This window comes from Acanthaster planci, linkage group LG14 (assembly GCF_054643075.1).
Source record: "Acanthaster planci isolate LZ-2023a linkage group LG14, COTS_SCS, whole genome shotgun sequence".
In the NCBI taxonomy this organism is placed as follows: Eukaryota; Metazoa; Echinodermata; class Asteroidea; order Valvatida; family Acanthasteridae; genus Acanthaster; species Acanthaster planci.
The window spans coordinates 2,083,644-2,104,112 of record NC_141790.1 but is presented as its reverse complement, the minus strand read 5'-3'; the positions used below and the strand labels follow the sequence as shown (position 1 = coordinate 2,104,112).

Sequence of the window (20,469 nt, the reverse complement as noted above, 5' to 3'; positions counted from 1 at the left end):
GCAGGGTGCACCACTACAAATAAATTCCCATAGACAGCAGTGATAAATCCCCATACTTCACAAATATTTTAAAAATACTCACAACTCTCACAGGTGTTCAGGCTGCACAGAAAAATGATGTTCCAGATGTCCTCTTTCATTTTCCTTTCAATTTTCGGGGGGTTGACTGATGAACTTTTGAGAAATATTCACCAGAAGCAGACCACCCCTAAAATGCAGAAAATTTCTCGGGCACTTAGGACCATTTTTCAACCGTAGTTTGTAGCCCTTCTGCTCTCATACGAAAGCTCAAAGACCCAGGGAGTTGATCCTGGCAACGATTTACACAATCTCACCATTTTGGGGGCCAAACAATCTCCTTTTTCAAAAGATACTGTGGGTGGGGGCACTTTTAATGCTAATGAGCTGGTCAGAAATTCTCACTTGAATTAGTGGTCTGCACCCCTAACGTCTTGAAACCAAGACTACCTGGTCGGAGGAACAATGGTAAACATTCCAAAAATGCCTGATTACTATAGGTGTACGGAGCGTCAAAAGTGGACAACCTCATTTTCTCATTTTCTGTTAGTAGATTTTCGCGATTTTGGACTTTGCCTAAAGCATTTTTAAAATATGTAATTTTCCTCTAAGAGAAATTTGGATTTTACTTTAACAACTCTTCGTAGCGCGTCAAAAGTTGTCCACTTTGGACGCGCTACGAAGACATCTTTAAGTAAATTGCCAATTTTTGCAAGTAGAAAAGTGAGTTTTCAAAATTGCTATACGCAAATTCCTCAAAGCCTAAAATCTACTAGCAGAAAATAAGAAAATTAGGTTGTCCTCTTTTGACGCTCCATAAGAGGTGGCCAAAAGGACCAAAATTAATTTTAACCAAAATAAACAATTACGAGCAAACAGCATTTTCTTATTAAAAATTAGATAATAAAGCACAAAACAAACACTAACATAACAAACAACCTATTAAAAAAACTTAGATAACAAAAATTGAAAATGATATGTCACCAAGATTAATTTCACCAAAATAAACAATTAAGGGCGGACAAAATTTATTTGACAAATAAAGTATTGTGCGATGGAATCAAAATTGGTTAAGAATTTTTCTAATGGTTTGCGTTTAACGTCTTTGTTAAAAATTGAAGTGAACTGTTGACCTTCGACAATTTGTTTTCTTTTTTTTCAGTTATTTCGTATTTTAATTTACTCTTGTCATTTTTGGAACGTTTTGGGGGCATATTGTTTTTAAATGTTGGTTATTTATTTTTTAAATTATTTCTTTCATGAATGTTTTTGTGTTTGTTTTGTGTTTTACGATTTACATTTTGATAAGAAAATGTTTTTCGCATATGATTGTTTATTTTGGGTGAAATTAATTTCAGTGACATATTACTTTTAATTTTTGTTATTTAATTATTTAATTATAGTTTGTTTAGTAAATCAATTTTGGTGTTTGTTTTGTGTTTTATTGTTTAATTGTTTAATGAGAAAATACTGTTTGCTCGTAATTGTTTATTTTGCTTAAAAAAATTAATTTGGGTCCTTTTGGCTGCCCAGAGTTACTGCCCACAGCGCAGCCAGACAAGTGGGACCAGTAATATCGTAGCAATATTTGTGGTGTTTTCTTTGCAATTAACCACAACTAACGATGCACTGTTTGTAATTTTATTTTATCACTCCAAAACAACAGTTTTTTTCAAGTCTTTCCACAAATTTGGCTAAGACTGGCCAACAACATGTTGACCTGCTCGTCAGGACAGTTAAGTTCACAAAATGCGCTGTTTCATTACTCGGAGTGATCGTGAGATCTCATCAAATACCTTTTTGTGTAGATTCCGTAATAAAAATGATTCAAATAAAACATAATCTCATAAACAGCTTCGGTATGTATTCCTAAAATAAGTTCAGAAGAAAGCGTTCGATAAGGGCAATAACTGCATAACACTTTGGGTACACAGCCTAATAAAAACAACTGCGCAAACATTGAATTTGATGTTGTCAGATTATACCAAGGATATATAATACAAAACTGCTGTAAACTGCTTGCTGACTTCAGTGACCTAAAATACAAATCACAAAATATGGAGGGCCTGACGTTTCGGTCCTAGCAGAATCCTTCTTTGCCTTTGAGAAAGATACTTCTAGGATCGAAAAATCAGCCCCTCGATGTTTTGAATTTATACCAAGCACCAACGATGGCATGAATATTTTATATTAACTTCCTACATTGCATTACACAATTGCGGCGGTAATCATGGGGGTACAAAGGCGGCCTCTGGTTGTGAAACGTGTGGTGCGTAGCAAGCATTCGCTACGCTCCGGCTGTGGCCATACCGGACATGCTAGAAAGCGGTAATTGGCCAGATGTTATAGCCCGGGCAGTTCAAAATCCTTCCGCGTCCGTCTTCCATGATTAAAGGTCAACTTTTTTCCGAGACCTATCCAGGGGCGTGAACCTTTCAATAGTCCGTGACGACGCATGCGCAGTATTTGTTGAGGCGTCAAGGAATTTCATTGTTGTTGGGCAGATAAAGACGACAAATGATTTGTGGCTCAAGGACATGCAGGTGCATTGAACTATCGCTTACGGATACAGCACATGTATTGGCTGGAATATTTGAGGCTCTTCACCTGTTGTACAGGCACATGCACATACAGCCCTTCACGTCGGCTTTGGCGCTAAAACTTTAGTCACAAAATGTGGCAGTTACTTGGCCTAATACTGGGAGGGGCTTTACTGAAGCTCCTTTTGTCAGTTCGGAAGATTATAAACAAACGGAATGCCCTGAAGAAGCTACCCTCTCCACCCGGGGCGCATTGGTTGTATGGCCACGACAAGCAGGGTCCCTTTGACCCGGGCTACAAGTGGCTGATTGACACCGTTGCAGCCTTCCCAAGAGTCTACACTTTGTGGCAAGGACCGGTTCCTATACCCGTAATGGTCCATCCTGAAACCATGAAACCTTTGTTGACAGGCGCAGTGAGCAACATAAAATCTGAATTCTACGACCTGTTTGTTGACTGGTTAGGCAGTGGTTTAGCCACTGCAGAAGGCGCAAAATGGAAGAGAAATCGGCGCCTCTTGACCCGCTCATTTCACTTGGACATCCTACGCACCTACACCCCCGTTTCTAATGACTGCGTGGAGGTACTTCTGGACAAGCTGGGTAGATCTGCAGCCGTAGGCCAAAAATGCGACATATATCGTTACCTTGCCTTATGCACCTATGATGTGATTCTGCGCACGGCCTACTCTTACAAGTCAAACTGCCAGGTAAGGAGGATATACACTCCAGGCGTCATTACTCAACGTTTATTTCCAAATCCTCATGAGATAAACGATGGATAAAACACAAGATTTTCAGTATTTCATCTGGCACATCTGCGGTCTCAGTTCCAATTTATAAAGGTGATTTTTGTCAATTTTATTTTACACGTTTCAGTGAAGGCAAATAATCATAAAGCCTTGAGTAAAGTGTAGTTGTTCAATTTATTTTTTCAAAGTAGTAAAGAAGAGAATTGAAAGGGAAAGAGAACAAAACGAGGCGCGTTTATCGTCACAGTAAATTGGTGGAATAAAAATATTGTGCCATAAATATGAAGGTTTTCGTAATCTTTTGACTTTCAACACAGTCCCAATCTTCAGACTCGAGTTTACTGAATCGTTTATTAACTATTAAGGGACTATATTCTCTCAGAAAGGATGGAATTGAGTTCTTTCATATTTTGCCTCATATCAGGTAGAAGAGATCGGTCAAGACAAAGGAATGGATGTTCTATCGGCTAGTGAAACCATGATGTGGTTTGTCCAGGAACGTATGTTCCGCAATCGACTTCTAATTAATCCTTGGATCTTTCGACTGAGCTCCAACTACGCCAAGTATGAGAGTGCTTGCCAGTATCTCCACAAGTTTTCCCAGAATTTAATCCAGGAGCGAAGGAAAGAAATATCGCACAAGGTAAATGCTATGTAAATTAATGTTAAGACTGCAGCGGGAGAGTTAGAACAGCCTACTAACGAGTGCGGCAAAAAGTCTGCACTCGTATCCAGGTGTGTGTGGGTGTACGTGTATGCCATGCCCAAAATCCGGACATCTCATTTTTGACCGCAGTTGGTCATGTGGGACTCAGTGCGGAAATTTGAGTCCGCATGAAAAAGTGCCACATTTCAGACAAATGGCTCTCGATCTTAGAAATGAAATGATGGATACAAACGATTCATCAGTCTTTTGGACAGTATCACCGATGGCCTGAGGGGAATTCGACAAAAGTGTGACAATTGGGCCCACTTAAGTAAGGTAAAAAACACGGGAAATGACGAAAATGGGTCTGAATGAAAAACAAATTAAGTGAATTTCAAATCTTAAGATGGATAGCCGTGTTAGTCTATCCCAAACAGTATCGAGAGTTTAAGTAGCACTTAAAGACTAACTGAGTAGATAAATGACATAAGTTTTGGTAGTAACAACTACTTCAGCTTATTTATCTACTCAGTTAGTCTTTAACCCTAACACCCAAGGATATATGTAAAATCATATTGAAATTGGAGGAAGTAATAAACTGTTTTGATAATAACAGTTACTAGTCTTTCATTTGGCATCAAAGTTATTTGAAGGTAAACCCGGCAAAATTTTGAAAACTAGACACAAAGTTAGCTAAAAACGATCATTTTTCATAACTTTCCTCTGTCGAAAAAGTGACATTTTCCACTTCTTTGATTAGTTTCTGGAGATCTTTCTTATCAGAATCTATTATATATCAACATTTGATAGATTATTGGCAATCTATTCACACACACGAGGTCTTCAAGGAAAATGGCAGGACAAATCCCTCACCGATATATGTCATCTGCTAGAATATAAGGTTTCAGACCGACGACATTACTGTTGCGCATGGGCAAATACACAAATTAAATGCATGCACAGTCTATAGAGGGATTTCACATTAGCGCCGTCAGCGCATATCCGCATCGAAACAGAGGCTCTCTGTGTTGAGCTTCGTCGCACGCACCCTCTGGAGTCGACACAGTACGTGCAGTATTCGGTTCGTAAGTGTGACGCAACTTCAGTTTAAACCACGCCCACTGCACAAGATACACGACCATTGCAGGTACGTTAGTGCACGGGAAATTACCGTTACTTTGTCTTTAGATTTTACGTGTCGAGTCGTCCTAAAAGACTCTTCCACAAAAATTTGCAGCCTGAAAAGTCTGAATTTAACATACCTTTATGTATTTTGTGTCTTGACTCCTTACTTTCAATCGTCTGATCGTATTAAGAATTGAAGCGGACACATATACAGCCTCGTTTTCAAACGCGGGAGTGCGCATTACAGATCGACGCTGAAAGCGTCGTATTTGGATTCCTCTATGGGGACCGAACATACGTGACAGTCCATTGGGACTTGGCCAGAGGCCGGCTGGAATTTTTCTTTTTTTTCTGGCTCGGGGAAGCCCTGACTTCAAAGTGACTAAAGCAGGCTTTTCAGCATGAACAGAGGTAGGATATGATGGGTGGTGATTTGCATTTGGACGTATTTTTTTTAATTAATGAATTAGCGAATGTGGCCTATTCAGAAGAGGCCACGACCTCTACCCAGACAGTATTGTGCTTTTTTCCATTTTACAGTGTTTTGACAAATACGTATTGATATTGCAAAAAATTTGCAGAGTACTGTAAAGAAAGATTATTATATAAACCCCCTCTTCATGCAGGTGGATACTGCAGAACCCATAACCAAGCCCCGCGATTTCCTGGACACGCTCATCATGGCCAGAGATGAAGACGGCACCAGATTGACAGTCAAGGAGATGGTAGACGAGGTCAACACTTTCCTATTTGCCGGCCACGAGACCACGGCTACTACCATGACGTGGTTACTGTACTTTTTGTCTAAGTATCCTGAACATCAGACCAAAATCAGGGAAGAGGTCGACGAGATACTTGCAGACAGAGACTCCGACAGAATTAGTTTGTAAGTTGTTCTCAAACTGCCTGTCAGGGCGAAGTAGGAATAGAAATCCTGTTAAGGGATGGTGCCCTTTTTATAGAAGAAAGTCAAAGTAGATTCCAGGAGCAGGACTAGGGTTTATTTTTTTGTAATTAGTCATTTAAATTATAAACACCTTCTGCCATACAAATACTTGTTTTGTTTTGGATTGCTCCTGATTCGATTTGGGCCATGACCAAGGCTGTCACTTCGGGTCGGGGGGAGGGGGGTTTCAAGCTCGGTTTGGTTGGGAATAGGTATCGGCCTGGTTTGGTTTCGGTTATCAGGCGCTTCTTTGGCTTTTGATGCTTCTTATGTTCATATGAAAATACAAGCAATCACCTGGGACAGAGTCTGCATGTCAAAAACATGTTGTTAATTCGAAAATTTAGATTTTTTATCACTCCTTTACTCTTGAAAATTTGTCATAGCGAGGACCTTGGCCGTTTTGACTACATGACCATCGCTATAAAGGAGTCTATGCGAATGATGACTGCAGGGCCCTTGTTCATTCGTACCCTGGCTGCTCCATACACGGTAGACGGCTTCACAATCCCCAAGGGAACCATGGTTGGAATCTGCTTCCATCAACTCCACCACAACCCGACTGTCTGGGGTGACGATCACATGGAGTACAAGCCTTCTCGCTTCCTGCCTCAAAATATCGCCAAGATGGACCCTTTCTCCTTTGCGCCGTTCTCCGCTGGGACGAGAAACTGCATTGGTCAGCAGTTCGCCATGAACGAGATGAAGATATTCACGGCCCGTATCCTCAGACGTTTTCGTCTGAGCTTGGTAACAGGGGAACCAGATGTAGTTCCAGCCATGAATCTTGCATCAAAACCCATGAAACCACTGTATATCGACGTTGAACCAACAGATAGGGCGTCTTGAAGGCAGTGGGTAATGTCGAAAGTCGAGCGTGCAGCAAGGGAATTCTTTCATTCCTCCTTTCAAATGAGGTCATGAAAATGGCTGCGCATTTAGGAGTAGTGGGGGGGGCAATCCAGCACAGTTTGACCTTTGCTACAAAAATGGCAAAAGGTTACATTAATATTCATAAGTATAATAATAATATGATATTGATATGAATAGGAATGAGGTGTAGGGTGAGAAATTATATCACAGAATGACCTTTGGTAAGGGATAGGCATAGGATAAGGTCAGAAAGTTTGGTACAGGTTGACCCTGGTGTATGGTATAAAATAGGAACAAGGCCTAGTACAGGGTAAAATATTTGGCACAATTTGACCTTGCTTCTAAAATTAGGGCACAACATGATGAAAGAGGATGAGTCATACAGTGTGTGATGGTATACTGACTGGCCCACCAGGCAATCCTAAGGTAATCAAGGAGTAGGAAGCGATAATCCCTACACAATAGACAGCTCGTGCCGCCCGTTAATGAGAGGGATAATCCCTAGATAATGGACTGTATGTAGTGGCTGAGCTGTGTCGGCAGACTATTGTGTTAATGATTACATTGTCTACGTTGGAAGTGAGGGTTGGTCTGACTTTAAAACCTTTGGACACTAAGGAAGAGAGGGCGCCCATATGCTAGCGGTCTTGGGTTTGGCTTACTATGGCTACCGAGATTTGATCGATACGGGAAGAAGACTCTGTTGTCCCTAGCTGAATGCTTTAATCCTTTGAACTAGAGTGTTTTACGTCCCGTTATCCTGTACATGTATACGTTTCACAAATTCAGTCAGAGCAAATTGGCCTTTTTAGTGCAGGGGGAAGTAAACGCCAAACCTACACAGTCCAATGAGATTACCAATGAGATTTTGAGTTTAAAAAAGGCCACTTTGAACAATAAAAAGAGCATTATTTATACAATGAAAAGAGCAATAAAAAGAACAATTTGAGCAAAAAACAGAGCAATTTGAACAATAAAAACAGCAATTTATACATTAAAAAGACCAATTTATACAATAAACAGTCCAACTGAAAAATATGAAGTTTATTTTGAACAATAAAATAAAAGATCCGTTTGAGCAATGAAAAGAATATATTTTAACAATGAAAAGATCAATTTACACCACAAAAATCAATTTGAACGATAAAAAGAACAATTTGAACAATGAAAAGAGTAATAAAACGAGTAAAAGCTAGAGTAACAAAGCGAGTAAAAGAGCAATACATAGAGCAGTTTTGGCGATAAAAAGACTAATTTGAACAATAAAACAATGAAAAAATAAACAATGAAATATGCAAATAAGAAGCAGTAAATACGTGTATATTTAGGATATATGGACCACTTCCACTTGTTTCGTGTCATTAAAGGTCATCCTTCGCAGAGTCAACATGAATGGTATTTATACAGCCAAGCCCTATGCTTGTCACCAGTGTGACAAATGCTTTGGACGGAAGTTTAATCTACTGAGAGAGGCACATGGAAAATATCCATGTTGAGGAAGAATATCAGACATGAATGAAGCTGACGGAAACTCGGATTCTGTTGAGGAGGTCGATGACAAAACCTCGGATGAAGACAGTTCAGATTTCGAAGACAATGCCGCCTACCAAGATTGGCTGGCTGAAGCTAGAGAAACACATAGGGAGATGAGAGATGAAAAATATGACAAGTACGTCAACGAAGGCATGGATGAAGATCAAGCCAGGCAGAAGGCAAACAGAAAGACCCTCTGGGCAGTCAAACAAGACTTTTTCGACAACTATAAGGAGTTCCTGTTAAGTTACCTATATTTGAGGGAAAATGAAACTCACAAGGACATTGCGGATGATCTCGATGGAAAACTTGATAAAGGCATAAACGCCAACAAAGCCTTGAATCAAATTCCTGGTACCCCCAGGTGTGCCCCCGCTGAAAGGATGAATGGACTCTTGAACAAGGCTAACAAAAACTTGCCCCAAAAGCCACACCACTGAAAGCTGGTGCCCCCATAAGATACTGGTGCCCCTTTGTGCCCCACTAGTTTACTAATGTTTTCAATCCAAACGGGTAGTGTAACAGAGTCAAATCAGTCCTGTGAAATAATAACTTTAATCAGAGTAATGTTCCTTTTGTTATGATAAGAGTCCCCTTAAAACCGAGATTCTTAGCTACGAGTCCTTTTTTTAACTCATGGTTCCCCCTGTAATTGCCTGCCACACACTGTATTCAACAGAATTAAGCAGGGTCCGACACCAGGCAAGTCACGTGTATGAATTGTTACACGTCCTTGCCTCCCAACTTAACCAGAAATTAAATCTTGTGAACAATGATGCCAAAACGTAGATTAAAATAAAACAAATGTGACGAATACTAGTGCACTGCAATCTAGTCTTGTTTAGGACCACATTTTTACAGAAAAGAAATTTATTATATGCAGCGCGCTGCACTGAGATTGTTCAATGACTGCTGCCAAAGACGAAAGGATTCTCCGTGCACAAACCAGGATTTTCCAATGTACATTTATATCGTACATCCGTCCCTTTCAAGGGCTCCGGAAGCGTGCTCAGGTCAATTTTCAGGTATAAGAGCATACACGAATGGCATACGCATTGACCCCAGCTTGGAGTTTGTTGAGCTGTCAAGGGTGTTCATTGTTATTCCGCCAGTACGCACGGCACAGCATGGAGGAAGGAGGAGGTATAAATGTGCACATGTACATGTACTGTGTGTGCATGTAGTCTTGGCAGGAGTAGTTTAAGGCACAATATACACACTACGTGCACGTATATGGTCCTTCACGTGACCGTCGGCTTTGATGTCATCGATTCCCAGTTACAAAATGTTGTGGGAGTTATTTTGCCTGATTCTGGCAGGGGCTTTGTTGAAGCTTCTCCTGACACTACTAAAGGCCATACGAAAACGGAATGCCCTGAAGAAGCTACCCAGTCCAACCGGGGCGCATTGGCTGCATGGTCACGACAAGCAGGGTCCCTTCGACCCAGGCTACAAGTGGCTGATTGACACCGTGGCAGCCTTCCCACGTATCTACACCTTGTGGCAAGGACCGGTTCCTGTACCTGTCGTGGTTCATCCTGAAACCATCAAGCCTTTGTTAACAGGTGCAGTTAGTAACAGAAAGTCTGAATTGTATAACCTCTTGGTTGACTGGTTAGGCGGTGGTTTAGCCACTGCAGAAGGCGCAAAATGGAAGAGAAATCGGCGTCTCCTGACCCGCTCATTTCACTTGGAGGTCCTGCGCACCTACATTCCCGTTTCTAATGACTGCGTGGAAGTACTTCTGGACAAGCTGGACAGGTCTACTGCCCAGGGCCGAAAGTGTGATATATATCATGTTCTTGGCTTGTGTACCCATGATGTGAGTCTGCGCACTGCCTGCTCTTACAAGTCAAACTGTCAGGTGAGCATTTGCATGATATAGCCTACGCGTATGGACAGAGTAAATTATGATGCTAGAGAACGGATGCACCTTCTTACTGACTGATGCAATGATACGTGCCACCTATTTTCTTGAAGTGCATCTCAAACTTTGGTTTCAATTTTACCGAACTTATTTGCAGCCACGGCATTGATCATGGAGATTACATGTAAAGGGAATTTATGATCACTTTAATCCATCTCTCACCCCAATAGACGCTTTGCACAGTAGCCATCACGCGCGGCAGTTCTTTTGTTCCGCAGGAAAAGCTCCAGTTGTGCATAGCTTGCGGAACAAAAGCACTGGCCTGCAACATGGCAGCCACGCAAAACCTTTGTGTGTGTGAAAGAATATCTGTGCGATAGAGTGATTCTCCAGGAGAGGAATTTTTTCCGTATTTTACGTAATTTCAGATGAGAGAGAGTGACCAGGACAAAGAGATGGATGTCCTGTCGGCAAGTGAAACCCTTATGGGGGTTATCCAGGAGCGCATGTTCGGCAGTCGCTTTCTACTTCACCCTTGGATTTTTCGGCTGAGCTCCTACTACGCCAAGTATAAGAGTGCTTGCCAGTACCTACAAAGGTTTGCCCGGCAATTAATCGAAGAGCGAACGAAAGAAATATCGGACAAGGTAAATATTATTCCAAAATACAAGTTGGAAAAATCAGGGCTTTGTTATAATGAGTGATCCCGAGACAACATGTGGGTACGATAGGAGAAAGTGAAGTAGGGTAAATGCCGATATTAATGTTGTGGGGTGCTGGAATTTATGAATCGTTGGTCAGTGCTTTAACGTACAAGTTTTCTTCTAGCGGAATACAAATTGAATGAAATGCAGATTTAATTTAATGGTGGGACTTCAACATTGGTACATGCCCCAGCAGGGCACCTAGGGTGGGGATACGCAATGACTGACGAAGTCCCTTGCCCAAATACACAAGCACACACCCTTAATTTTTATCTTTGTGGAGAATTTCGTTTGCGTGTGTTTGTGGTGCATTGTGAGGTATCAGAACAACGGGAGGTACCCCACAAGGAACAAACATTGTATTTGTGGAGTACTGAAACTGTACCCTACAAGAAATCACGAAACTGATATTTGGAGTTTACTCAAAAATAAGGACTTTTCTAAGCGTATTTATCCCTCGCAAATGGAGGTGTTTTGTATAAGGGATGTTCGTTCGAAATTTCAGCCCAGGAAGATGATTCAGGACTAAATGGAAGCTATGCTTCACACGCAGTAATTTTTGCTACACGAGAACACCATGACGTGCTCTTGGTGTATGCCTGTCTCATTAATGCTTGTGGCTGTGGCTGAAAAGTGGCTATGGCTGAAAAGTGGCTATGGCTGCAAAAGTATATCATGGCAAATTAAAATTGATAATGCAAACTTGCAAAGCGTTTATAGGGTTATGCAAAGCCAGGTTATTATAAAGCACTCTCAATGCAGGCAAATGCTGGTAACCCCGTAGCCAAACCCCGTGATTTCTTGGACACGCTCATCATGGCCAGAGATGAAGATGGCAGCAGACTCACCGTGAAGGAGATGATAGACGAGGTCAACACTTTCCTTTTTGCAGGCTACGAGACCACGGCTACTTCCATGACGTGGTTACTGTACTTTCTGTCCAAGTATCCTGAACATCAGACCAGAATCAGGGAAGAGGTGGACGAGGTACTCGCTGGAAGAGACTCCGAAAGGATTACTTTGTGAGTAGGTCTCCCGTAAATGCGTGTCATTTCGAGGCTGAAAAGTTGATTTCATGGGGCGGTAGTGGGTCGGCTTAGGCACGGTTTGAGTAACCTAGTATATGATTTTGTATAATACTCAGTCTTAATGTGATTTTTATATTTTTTTGATTTTGTTTGTTGTTTGTTTTTGAAAACTATGTTACAGTGAGGACCTTAGCCGTCTCGACTACATGACCATCACCATAAAGGAGTCTATGCGAATGATGACTGCAGGGCCCTTGATCAGTCGCACACTAACCGCTCCCTACACGGTAGACAGCGTCACAATCCCCGAAGGAACCGTGGTAGGCATTAGTTTCCATCAACTCCACCACAACCCGACTGTTTGGGGCGACGATCACATGGAGTTCAAGCCTTCTCGCTTCCTGCCAGAAAATTTCGCCCAGATGGATCCGTTCTCCTTCGCGCCCTTCTCCGCTGGGACGAGAAACTGCATTGGCCAGCAGTTCGCCATTAACGAGATGAAGATATTCACGGCCAGAATCCTCAGGCGTTTCCGTCTGAGCTTGGTGAAAGGGGAACCAGACGTTCTTCCTACAATGCGACTAGCGTCTACACCCATGAAACCATTGCATATCGTTGTTGAGCCAATGGAAGAATTTTAATTATCTGGAGCCAAACTTGCGGCAAAGGAATTCCCTTTTTTAAAAAGGAAGTAATGAAACTCTTCGTCATCTTAAGGAAAGCGACACTCATAGCTTGGCAAAGCTGGAAACTCCCAATTTGGTAATAATTTCCTACAAACGTACACATTTTAGAAGTTGACTCAACCGTTTTTTGAATGAGGCACATGTATTAGGAAGCCCATTTACATTAATTATCTCCTCTACGATCTCATTTGTTTCGTCATAGTCTTTTTATAAAAGCTATCCTAATGTAAGATTTATAGCTGTGATATGGACTTTCCAATTTCGTTCATTATCAATATGTTTCAATTTTTAATGTTGGAAAGACGAGTAATGTTTGAAATTCTGGAGTAAAATTGAGCCGATTTTATTTCATTGCCAGGAAGTTGAAATAATGGGCGAAAGACAAATATTTCGTAACGCATATTGACAACCATCTGAAGTGAAATGACAACATGCCAAAAACAAATTGGCAAATTGGCAGTTTTTTTGTAACAGACAACTTAAATCGTGAAAGGTATAGAGGTATGCCGTGAATTTCTGCATTGTTATTTTCCAGAGTGTGATTCAGTTATTTTATTTTGGTCTTTTGTATTTTTGTACGTTATGGCTCACCAACTGTTAAAATTTCTTTCAAGCTTGAACATGTGCATGACAACTGTTAGACTGATGGGTATTGATGTAAGAGGCCTCTTTGGTGTTTTTGAGATGACTTTAAATAAACTCATCTGTTCTGCACAAGATTCACTCATCCAATTAATCACCTTTTTTTGTGCAAAAATCTGGTAGAGTTAGGCCTCTACGTACAAATAGACAGTGTTTTAGGACAGTATTCTTGCCAAACTCTTCTCACCTTTTTAATTCTACATTAAAAAATAATTCTTTTTAAGAAGGTTGTGTTTGTAGTCTTTCCTTTAATGCGCTCGAAAGCCTTTTTTAAAAGTAACTTTGGTTTGCCTTAACCCCACTCCCAACTAAAAGTTGTTATATGGTAATGTTTTAATTTCTTTTCAATGGGTCTGTATTTTATGAATGTTATGATCAATAGAGGCGTTTATATATGGCACAACAAAGTGAGGCCAAACCTGAGAAAAAATGGACCTTTTAACTGCGTCAGTAGGTTTTGGTTATAGGGCCAGATTCACATGGCCAGACGAGAAGTATGTATGTTTCCTTCCTTAACTTAGTTTTGCTTATTGTTCAGAGTCGTACGCTGGAACGCCAGCGAGGTTTTGTAATGGAAACTAGACTTCTGATGGGTTGTTTTGTTACTCAATGATCCTATGTAATCAAATATGCATTAGCCTTTTTCGAGCAGAACAAGTAGAACTTGGCTCCCTCTTTAAGGGCGCCCTCTACTTCCACAAGTAATGAGGCGACAAAGAGAGCTCGACGTGACGCGACAACACGACGCAATTCATTAAACACAGCATAAAAGTAATGAGAAAGGAGGCGACGCCACGGCGCGACTGGCCGTCATAGCATTGCGTCTTGGTGTCGCGACGACGGCTGTATTGTGTACGTCCTTCAAAACGCACGAAAACTTCGTCCAGCACACCTCAATCCACTTTGTGTTTACCAAAATTTGTAGTGAAAAGTTGCTAAGTGGGCAAGGGGTGGATTCTTTGTTATTGGTTTTTTCAAAAAGGCTCCATCCAAAAGCCTTTGGAATCGTCAGAATTTGGGGGGGTGTTCTTCTTTTTGGGCCCAAAGCCCATAGACTTTGGACACATTTTTTCTGTGCTGGACTTTTGCCATTAATCTTTGTCGCACAGCATTCAAAGTTGGCATAGGTATAGTCATTATTGCATAGATGTATGCCAAAGCATAACGTCATGATGACCTCATCAAGGGATTTTTTATTGATTTTTAAATATTTATTTCACCCCATTCACTTTGTACAAGTTTTCGAGGCACTATTTCGGTACTTCAGTAATAGTTGATCGTCGTCAAAGTTACAGCATGCACTGACTACGAAACGAAGATAATACGGAAATAGTTACGTCATGATGACGTCATCAAGTTATTTATTATTAAATATAGAATATTTAATCTGGTAAATTTATAAAAATCCATATAAAATCAACCGTGGCCTCCCGCAACATTCTGTTTGCAGCAAGTGAATTCATCTCGCGTGGGTCATATCACGTGATCCTTCCGGTCGAAACAAAAGGTGGCCTATTGTTTAAATATGGTAATAGGTATCAAGTTGTTTTCAACGGTGGGGTATTGTATTCTTCAAATCATCTATTAATGACATCACCTAATTATCGAGCACCTTCAGGAGACAGGTTAAAAATTCCGAGAAATGAATTTTGAATAGATGTCTGTGGCGAAGTTTGTCCAAATCGCCTGAAAATTGATTTAGATGATCATCTTTACCCGGGCAACACGTGTTTTAAGATTGGTGCTGATGACGTCGTCAGACCGGAAGTTACAATAAAAACTTCTTTTATTCTTCAAAATCCGGTGAAAAATCAACCGTACGAGATAAAAGCGTGAATTGTGCATGAGAAGACAGCTGAAACATTGGAGTCAGCTGCATGAGGTGCATAACTGGTGTACTTTTTCACATGAAGCGCCGCCAACAAAACCCCCTTACAATATAAATTGCCAACTCGGAAATTCTATTTCGCACAGTGCTGTGCATATACTACTCTGTGTGTGTGTGGACGCCCAATATCTGCCTGCAACATAGACGGTGCAGAGTGCGTAGGGTATATACTCGGGACTTGGCAAAATGCCGACCACGTGCTGCTGAGAGCAGATCGCATTGAGTGGAACGCCAAAAGGGACAAATGTTTAAAAATCTAATCTGTGCTTTTTCCGCGGTAAGTATAATGATTTGTATTATATATTTTATTGTACGTCTTATTGGGTTGAAACCTTGCAGGTAGTTAGGAAGGGAAGACTAAGAAACGGAAATTGACCTCACGTGGTGGCAATGCCATCAGCAGACGAGTCACGTGGCATTAAAGGTGTACCATTTAAAGTACAGTATTTCCTAAAGTGTATATCCAATTTGGTTCAAATGTTGCAGATATCTTGAAAATGGAGTGCTGTAGAGGAGTTTTTATCTCACGTGATGATGACGTTATCAGGAGAAAAATCACGCGATATTAAATGTGCACACTTCAAGGCCCTATATCTCCTAAAGTACATGTCCGATCGGCTTCAAATCTTGCAGATTTCATGAAAAGGGAGCGCTTCAGAGGTTTATTGATCTTGCCTGATAATGACGTCGTCAGGAGACAAGTCACGTGACATTAAAGGTGCACTCTTTAAGGCCTTGTATCTCCAAAAGGACATGCAACAGCGTGTTGAAAATTAGCAGATATCTGGAAGGGGATGTGTGATAGACAAAAATTGACCTCATGGGATAATGACGTTATCAGTAGACAAGTCATGTGACATTAAAGGTGTATCCTTCAAAGCCTTATATCTCCAAAAGCATATGTCTCTGCGGGATGAAACTTTGCAGATATGCAATCACGACGATGGCCTTTTCAATGAAAAGCGAAAAAGCCCTATGTTCTGTTGCAGACAGACATAGAACGTCTCGTTTCTTCTTCTTTCTCTCCCTGTCTTCTTTATTATGCTATGCATAATACATATCTTTACATTCTAACAACTATTCATTCGTGTGAGGCAACGTACGTTCTTAAACTGAAAACGCACTGAAACTACTGCGACCTGTACCGAGGAAAAAACCTGATTAATGGAGTGTCGACAAGGGTCTATGTCAGGCCGTGGCTGCAGTTTTGGCAGGATCGGGCGTGGTCAAGCAAGGCCAGCTGTAGACGCGGACGGTCATCAAGTAAGCGTTTTGCGAGTTAGATTTGAATAAAATCTGGCGCACTGAGTTTTTTAAATTTACGTGAACATTACAATTTGAACTCATCCATACTAAACACTGTTGCTATACCTCATGATGCGGGGCAAGCTTTTGATTAGTTACATAAGAGACTCCTTGCAACAATACACATTCTCAACCGGTCCATTCCAGAGATGGTGGTCTCAATGCAAAAGCTTGACCCGAATCACAAGGTATACAACAGCGTCTTTAGTCTAGGGAATTCGAATCTTTATGTCTATGTGCAATCAGATAACGCAGTGTACCATTTTTTTTCAGATTTAACTCGCAAATGGCTTATTCGCCTGGGCGACTGTTGTATCTTCCGTAGGCTCCGCAATGGTGACTTGGATCTGCAGTGTAAGCAGGTAACATAGGCTGACAGAAAGGACAGTTTGGCGATGCAGATTCGCAACCTGTCGGGTAAGTCTGAACAAAAAGAAGGCCTACATGCAACCTTATACGTACAGTGCTGTGATATGGGCATAATCTCTGTTCTGCAATCCCGGTACATGGTCTGTTATTTAAGCCTTTAAACCAAAAGTGTTGTTGTGTGTTGATTGTTTTGTCTATTAGATCTCCCTTAAAATATACTTTGTTGTACTACGGGTGTTGCAGATATTGAAATTATACAAAAAATTTTCGGATTGAAGCTATAGCAATCCATGTTGACTTTGTTGAGCGCCTCGATTGTGTCAGTCAGGGTCAAAGGTCGCTTGTGAAACCGGGTGACGCAACTAAAAAGACGTAGCTGAAGAAAGTTGAGGTTTACTGCCCACAGTGTGAACTTCCGGAGACTTAGAAAGCTCAGGTGGTGGTGAACCATCAAAATGGGCACTGTTGACAGCAATTGATGGCGAAAGAACAACTTCCAATAAATTGTACATTGGTAGAAAGCTACACGTAAAGAATAACAATATGCTTTACGTGGCCTGCCTCTGAGCTTTTAGTTTCAGGAGAAACGATAATTTTAGTGCTATGTCGTGATTGGATGGAAATTGCCTCATGTATGCTATGCAGAAGGGTCATTCTACTTTTCGGTTAACTTTCTTTGACGGTAAATTTACAGAAAAGAACATATGCCGAGAAATTATGCTAAAGGCAAGATGTCGGCATCCAGAGACAATTTATTACAGGATGACGATATCGTAAAAGTTGGATGATGACATCCTGAGATAATTTACAAGGGATGGTGACATCTTGAAAGTTGGATGATGACATCCTAATATAATTTATCATAGGATGACGACATCCTAAAAAGTTGGATGACGACATCGTCAGACAATGACGATAATCATTAGCTCAGGATGTCATCATCCAGAGACATCCACCAAGTGTGATGTCAACTTCACTACTCGTAACAGGCGGTGAGACATCATGACGTTTTATCAGTCCAACTAATATCATATATGGCAACAGGACAAAGCTTTGAAAATCACTACCATCTCAGGCCACCTGTTTTCACGGTGGATTGTCAAGGCACCCATTGACAAATGTCATCATATCACTTTTATGATGTCTTCATCCCTTGATAAATTATCTCAGGATGCTGTCATCCACCTTTTAGGATGTCGTTATCCCATGATAAATTATCTCGGGATGTTGTCATTTTCATTACAGGATGTTTCATCATGCGCTAAAACATCTCATGGTGTCGTCATATTGCCCATTATGTTGTCATGCTGAAATAAAATATGTCGGGATCTCAACAAGTAGGATGGCACTTCCAGAGCTCCGTACCTCACAGCTGTAACAGACCGAATGATTTGAAAAGGTTTGATTTCCCCAAACGTTTCCAACCCCACACGTGGTTACAAAAGGTCATTTGCCTCTAAAAGGGTTCACTACACCGCATGTGTAAATTGGGCTTTGATAACAAAGGTCATGCAACCTTTAAGGGTCGATGATAATGATAAAGAGTCGACTAGGGCAGAAATCGTCCATCTCGACAAGATCTATCAACCTCAAGGAGTGGAATGCTCCTGAAGGTCGAAGACCTTTTAAGGTCGCCTCATCCAGTGAATCTGCAGCTTTATAATATTAGCACTCTGAAATCAGTGATACATTTCACAACTCCTTCCCCCTCTCTGTCTAATACACCGATCTTTAAAGAACATCTCTAAAAAAAATAACTCCCTGGAACCTTCCACTCCTGCAAGTTTATCACTATCATTTGGTGCGTTAACTTGCACAAACACGTTTCCTTGTCTCTGTGAATCCCTATCACTTGAAATGCCATGTGATTTTGACATGTAATACCGTACATGGGGTGCAGGCAGAGAGGCCTGCAACACTTGTATTTGCTGATGATGATCTTAAACAGCCATATCAGTCCTAAGCGTCCTACAAGTTTCAAAGTCTCTGAATGGCACTCTGAATCCTGAAAGGTCTTGTGACCTCTCAAAAAAGGCTGACTGTGCACGAAAAACTATACCACCTTGGAAACCCGTGTTTGCTTTCCAGGACAGAGCACACAGACGTAACCCCAGACCAAAGTACATACTGAGCTATCAAGATTGTTCATTTTTCACAGTGCTGTTAACAAACAAAATATGACCTCATTTTTGCATGGGGTTTGCACTGACGGTTGAAAAGATATGACCTCAGGGGAACACTGAATTTGTATATAATGGCAACGATATCTTGAGGCGTTTGCACAACACTCTGGTCTGCGCACAACAAACTGTGTTACAGCAATTTTGTCGCTCACGTTTTCTCACTAAATGCTGTGGAAGGCATTTTGCCTGGTTCTGGCGTGGGTTCTATTGAAGGTCTTTGTGTCAGTATGAAAATCCATTAGCAAACGGAAAAACCATTGTAAAGTTGCAGTGACTTACAGGAATATGTTAACGCCAAGCGTCTGATTAATTCATGCTCTGGCCCTTGGCCACCTCGGGGCAATTCAACACATTTAAACCAGATTATTGCATAATTTGAAAGTGACAAAAGGCAATCTTCCCTCATTAACATGACCTTTTGTTGTCACTTTCAACCAGGACAAGCATGACAGAGGACAACCTCATTCACTGGTTTTCCAAAGTGTTACAACTGAACTGAGTTCGGATGCCCCATTTTTAAGACAATGGTGTTCAGTCATGCATGGCCGGAGGGATACCATCAAGGTATCATTAGAAAGAATACTGCTTCTACTTTTCGGAGATCAATTACACATTATAATCATATCTCATGGTTTGGGCATATTAACCCCTTTCCTCTGGGTTTGGTTTTTTTTTCTGGGACACCCTGTATAGATGTAGGTCCAGCCGGAAAAAGAAATAGGAAAGGCAAAGAAGTCTATATCTATATGTCACCGTTGTGATGTGCTAAATGTACATAAACGTAACTTACCTCTTTAGCTCTTTCATTTCCCAATTATCTACTTCCTTTCCTTACCAAAGGTTAACACATTTTCTGTATGAAACATTCTGAACACTACAGTTAAGGAAAGAAGTAAAATTCTCGAAAATTGATATGCGTGTGCCCCTTCTGTGTAGTGAAGTGTAATGGATGCTACAGGGCCAAAAAATACTGGTTTCAGTCGAAATAGCAGAGCTGTACACATAAGCAGTGCGCCTACAGGAACTGAAGTGCGCGTGTGTACATGTTGATAAAAACCACTGGCGATCCGGTCTCTCTTTATCGCTGGTTTAGTGTTTCTTTCCTGATTTTTTTGAGACGTTTCCATCAGAAGATCCTGAGTTAGAGTTGCAAACTCCCTTGAGAAAAGTTTACTGCTTAGTTCTGCACACATGGATTAACAGAAAGAAAAAAATGATATGTTTTACCTCCTGTGCATGTCCCACAGAAAGTAATAGGTTGTGTAATTGAAAGAGTATTAGCACTTAAGTTCTACCAACAACAACAAAAATGTGCAGCTGGTTGACCTAACGTCAGATTTTACCACCGATGTTTTACAAGGGTA

The 20,469-nt window shown here is 41.0% G+C and overlaps 2 protein-coding genes across 2 annotated transcripts; both read left to right on the top strand.

Annotated features, from left to right (window-relative positions):
• The first annotated feature begins 2,460 nt into the window (after nt 1-2,460).
• LOC110985990 (cytochrome P450 4F11-like) lies at nt 2,461-6,876 on the top strand. Its single transcript, XM_022247545.2, has 4 exons — nt 2,461-3,268; nt 3,735-3,953; nt 5,708-5,967; nt 6,414-6,876. The coding sequence occupies exons 1-4, from the start codon at nt 2,693-2,695 to the stop codon at nt 6,874-6,876; spliced, it is 1,518 nt and encodes a 505-aa protein (XP_022103237.2). The 5' UTR covers nt 2,461-2,692.
• Nucleotides 6,877-9,537: 2,661 nt separating this feature from the next.
• On the top strand, nt 9,538-13,586 carry LOC110986027 (leukotriene-B4 omega-hydroxylase 3-like). The gene is made up of 4 exons (XM_022247610.2): nt 9,538-10,297; nt 10,729-10,947; nt 11,767-12,026; nt 12,214-13,586. Exons 1-4 carry the CDS (start codon nt 9,695-9,697, stop codon nt 12,671-12,673), a joined length of 1,542 nt encoding a protein of 513 aa, XP_022103302.2. The 5' UTR covers nt 9,538-9,694; the 3' UTR covers nt 12,674-13,586.
• The last annotated feature ends 6,883 nt before the right edge of the window (nt 13,587-20,469 follow it).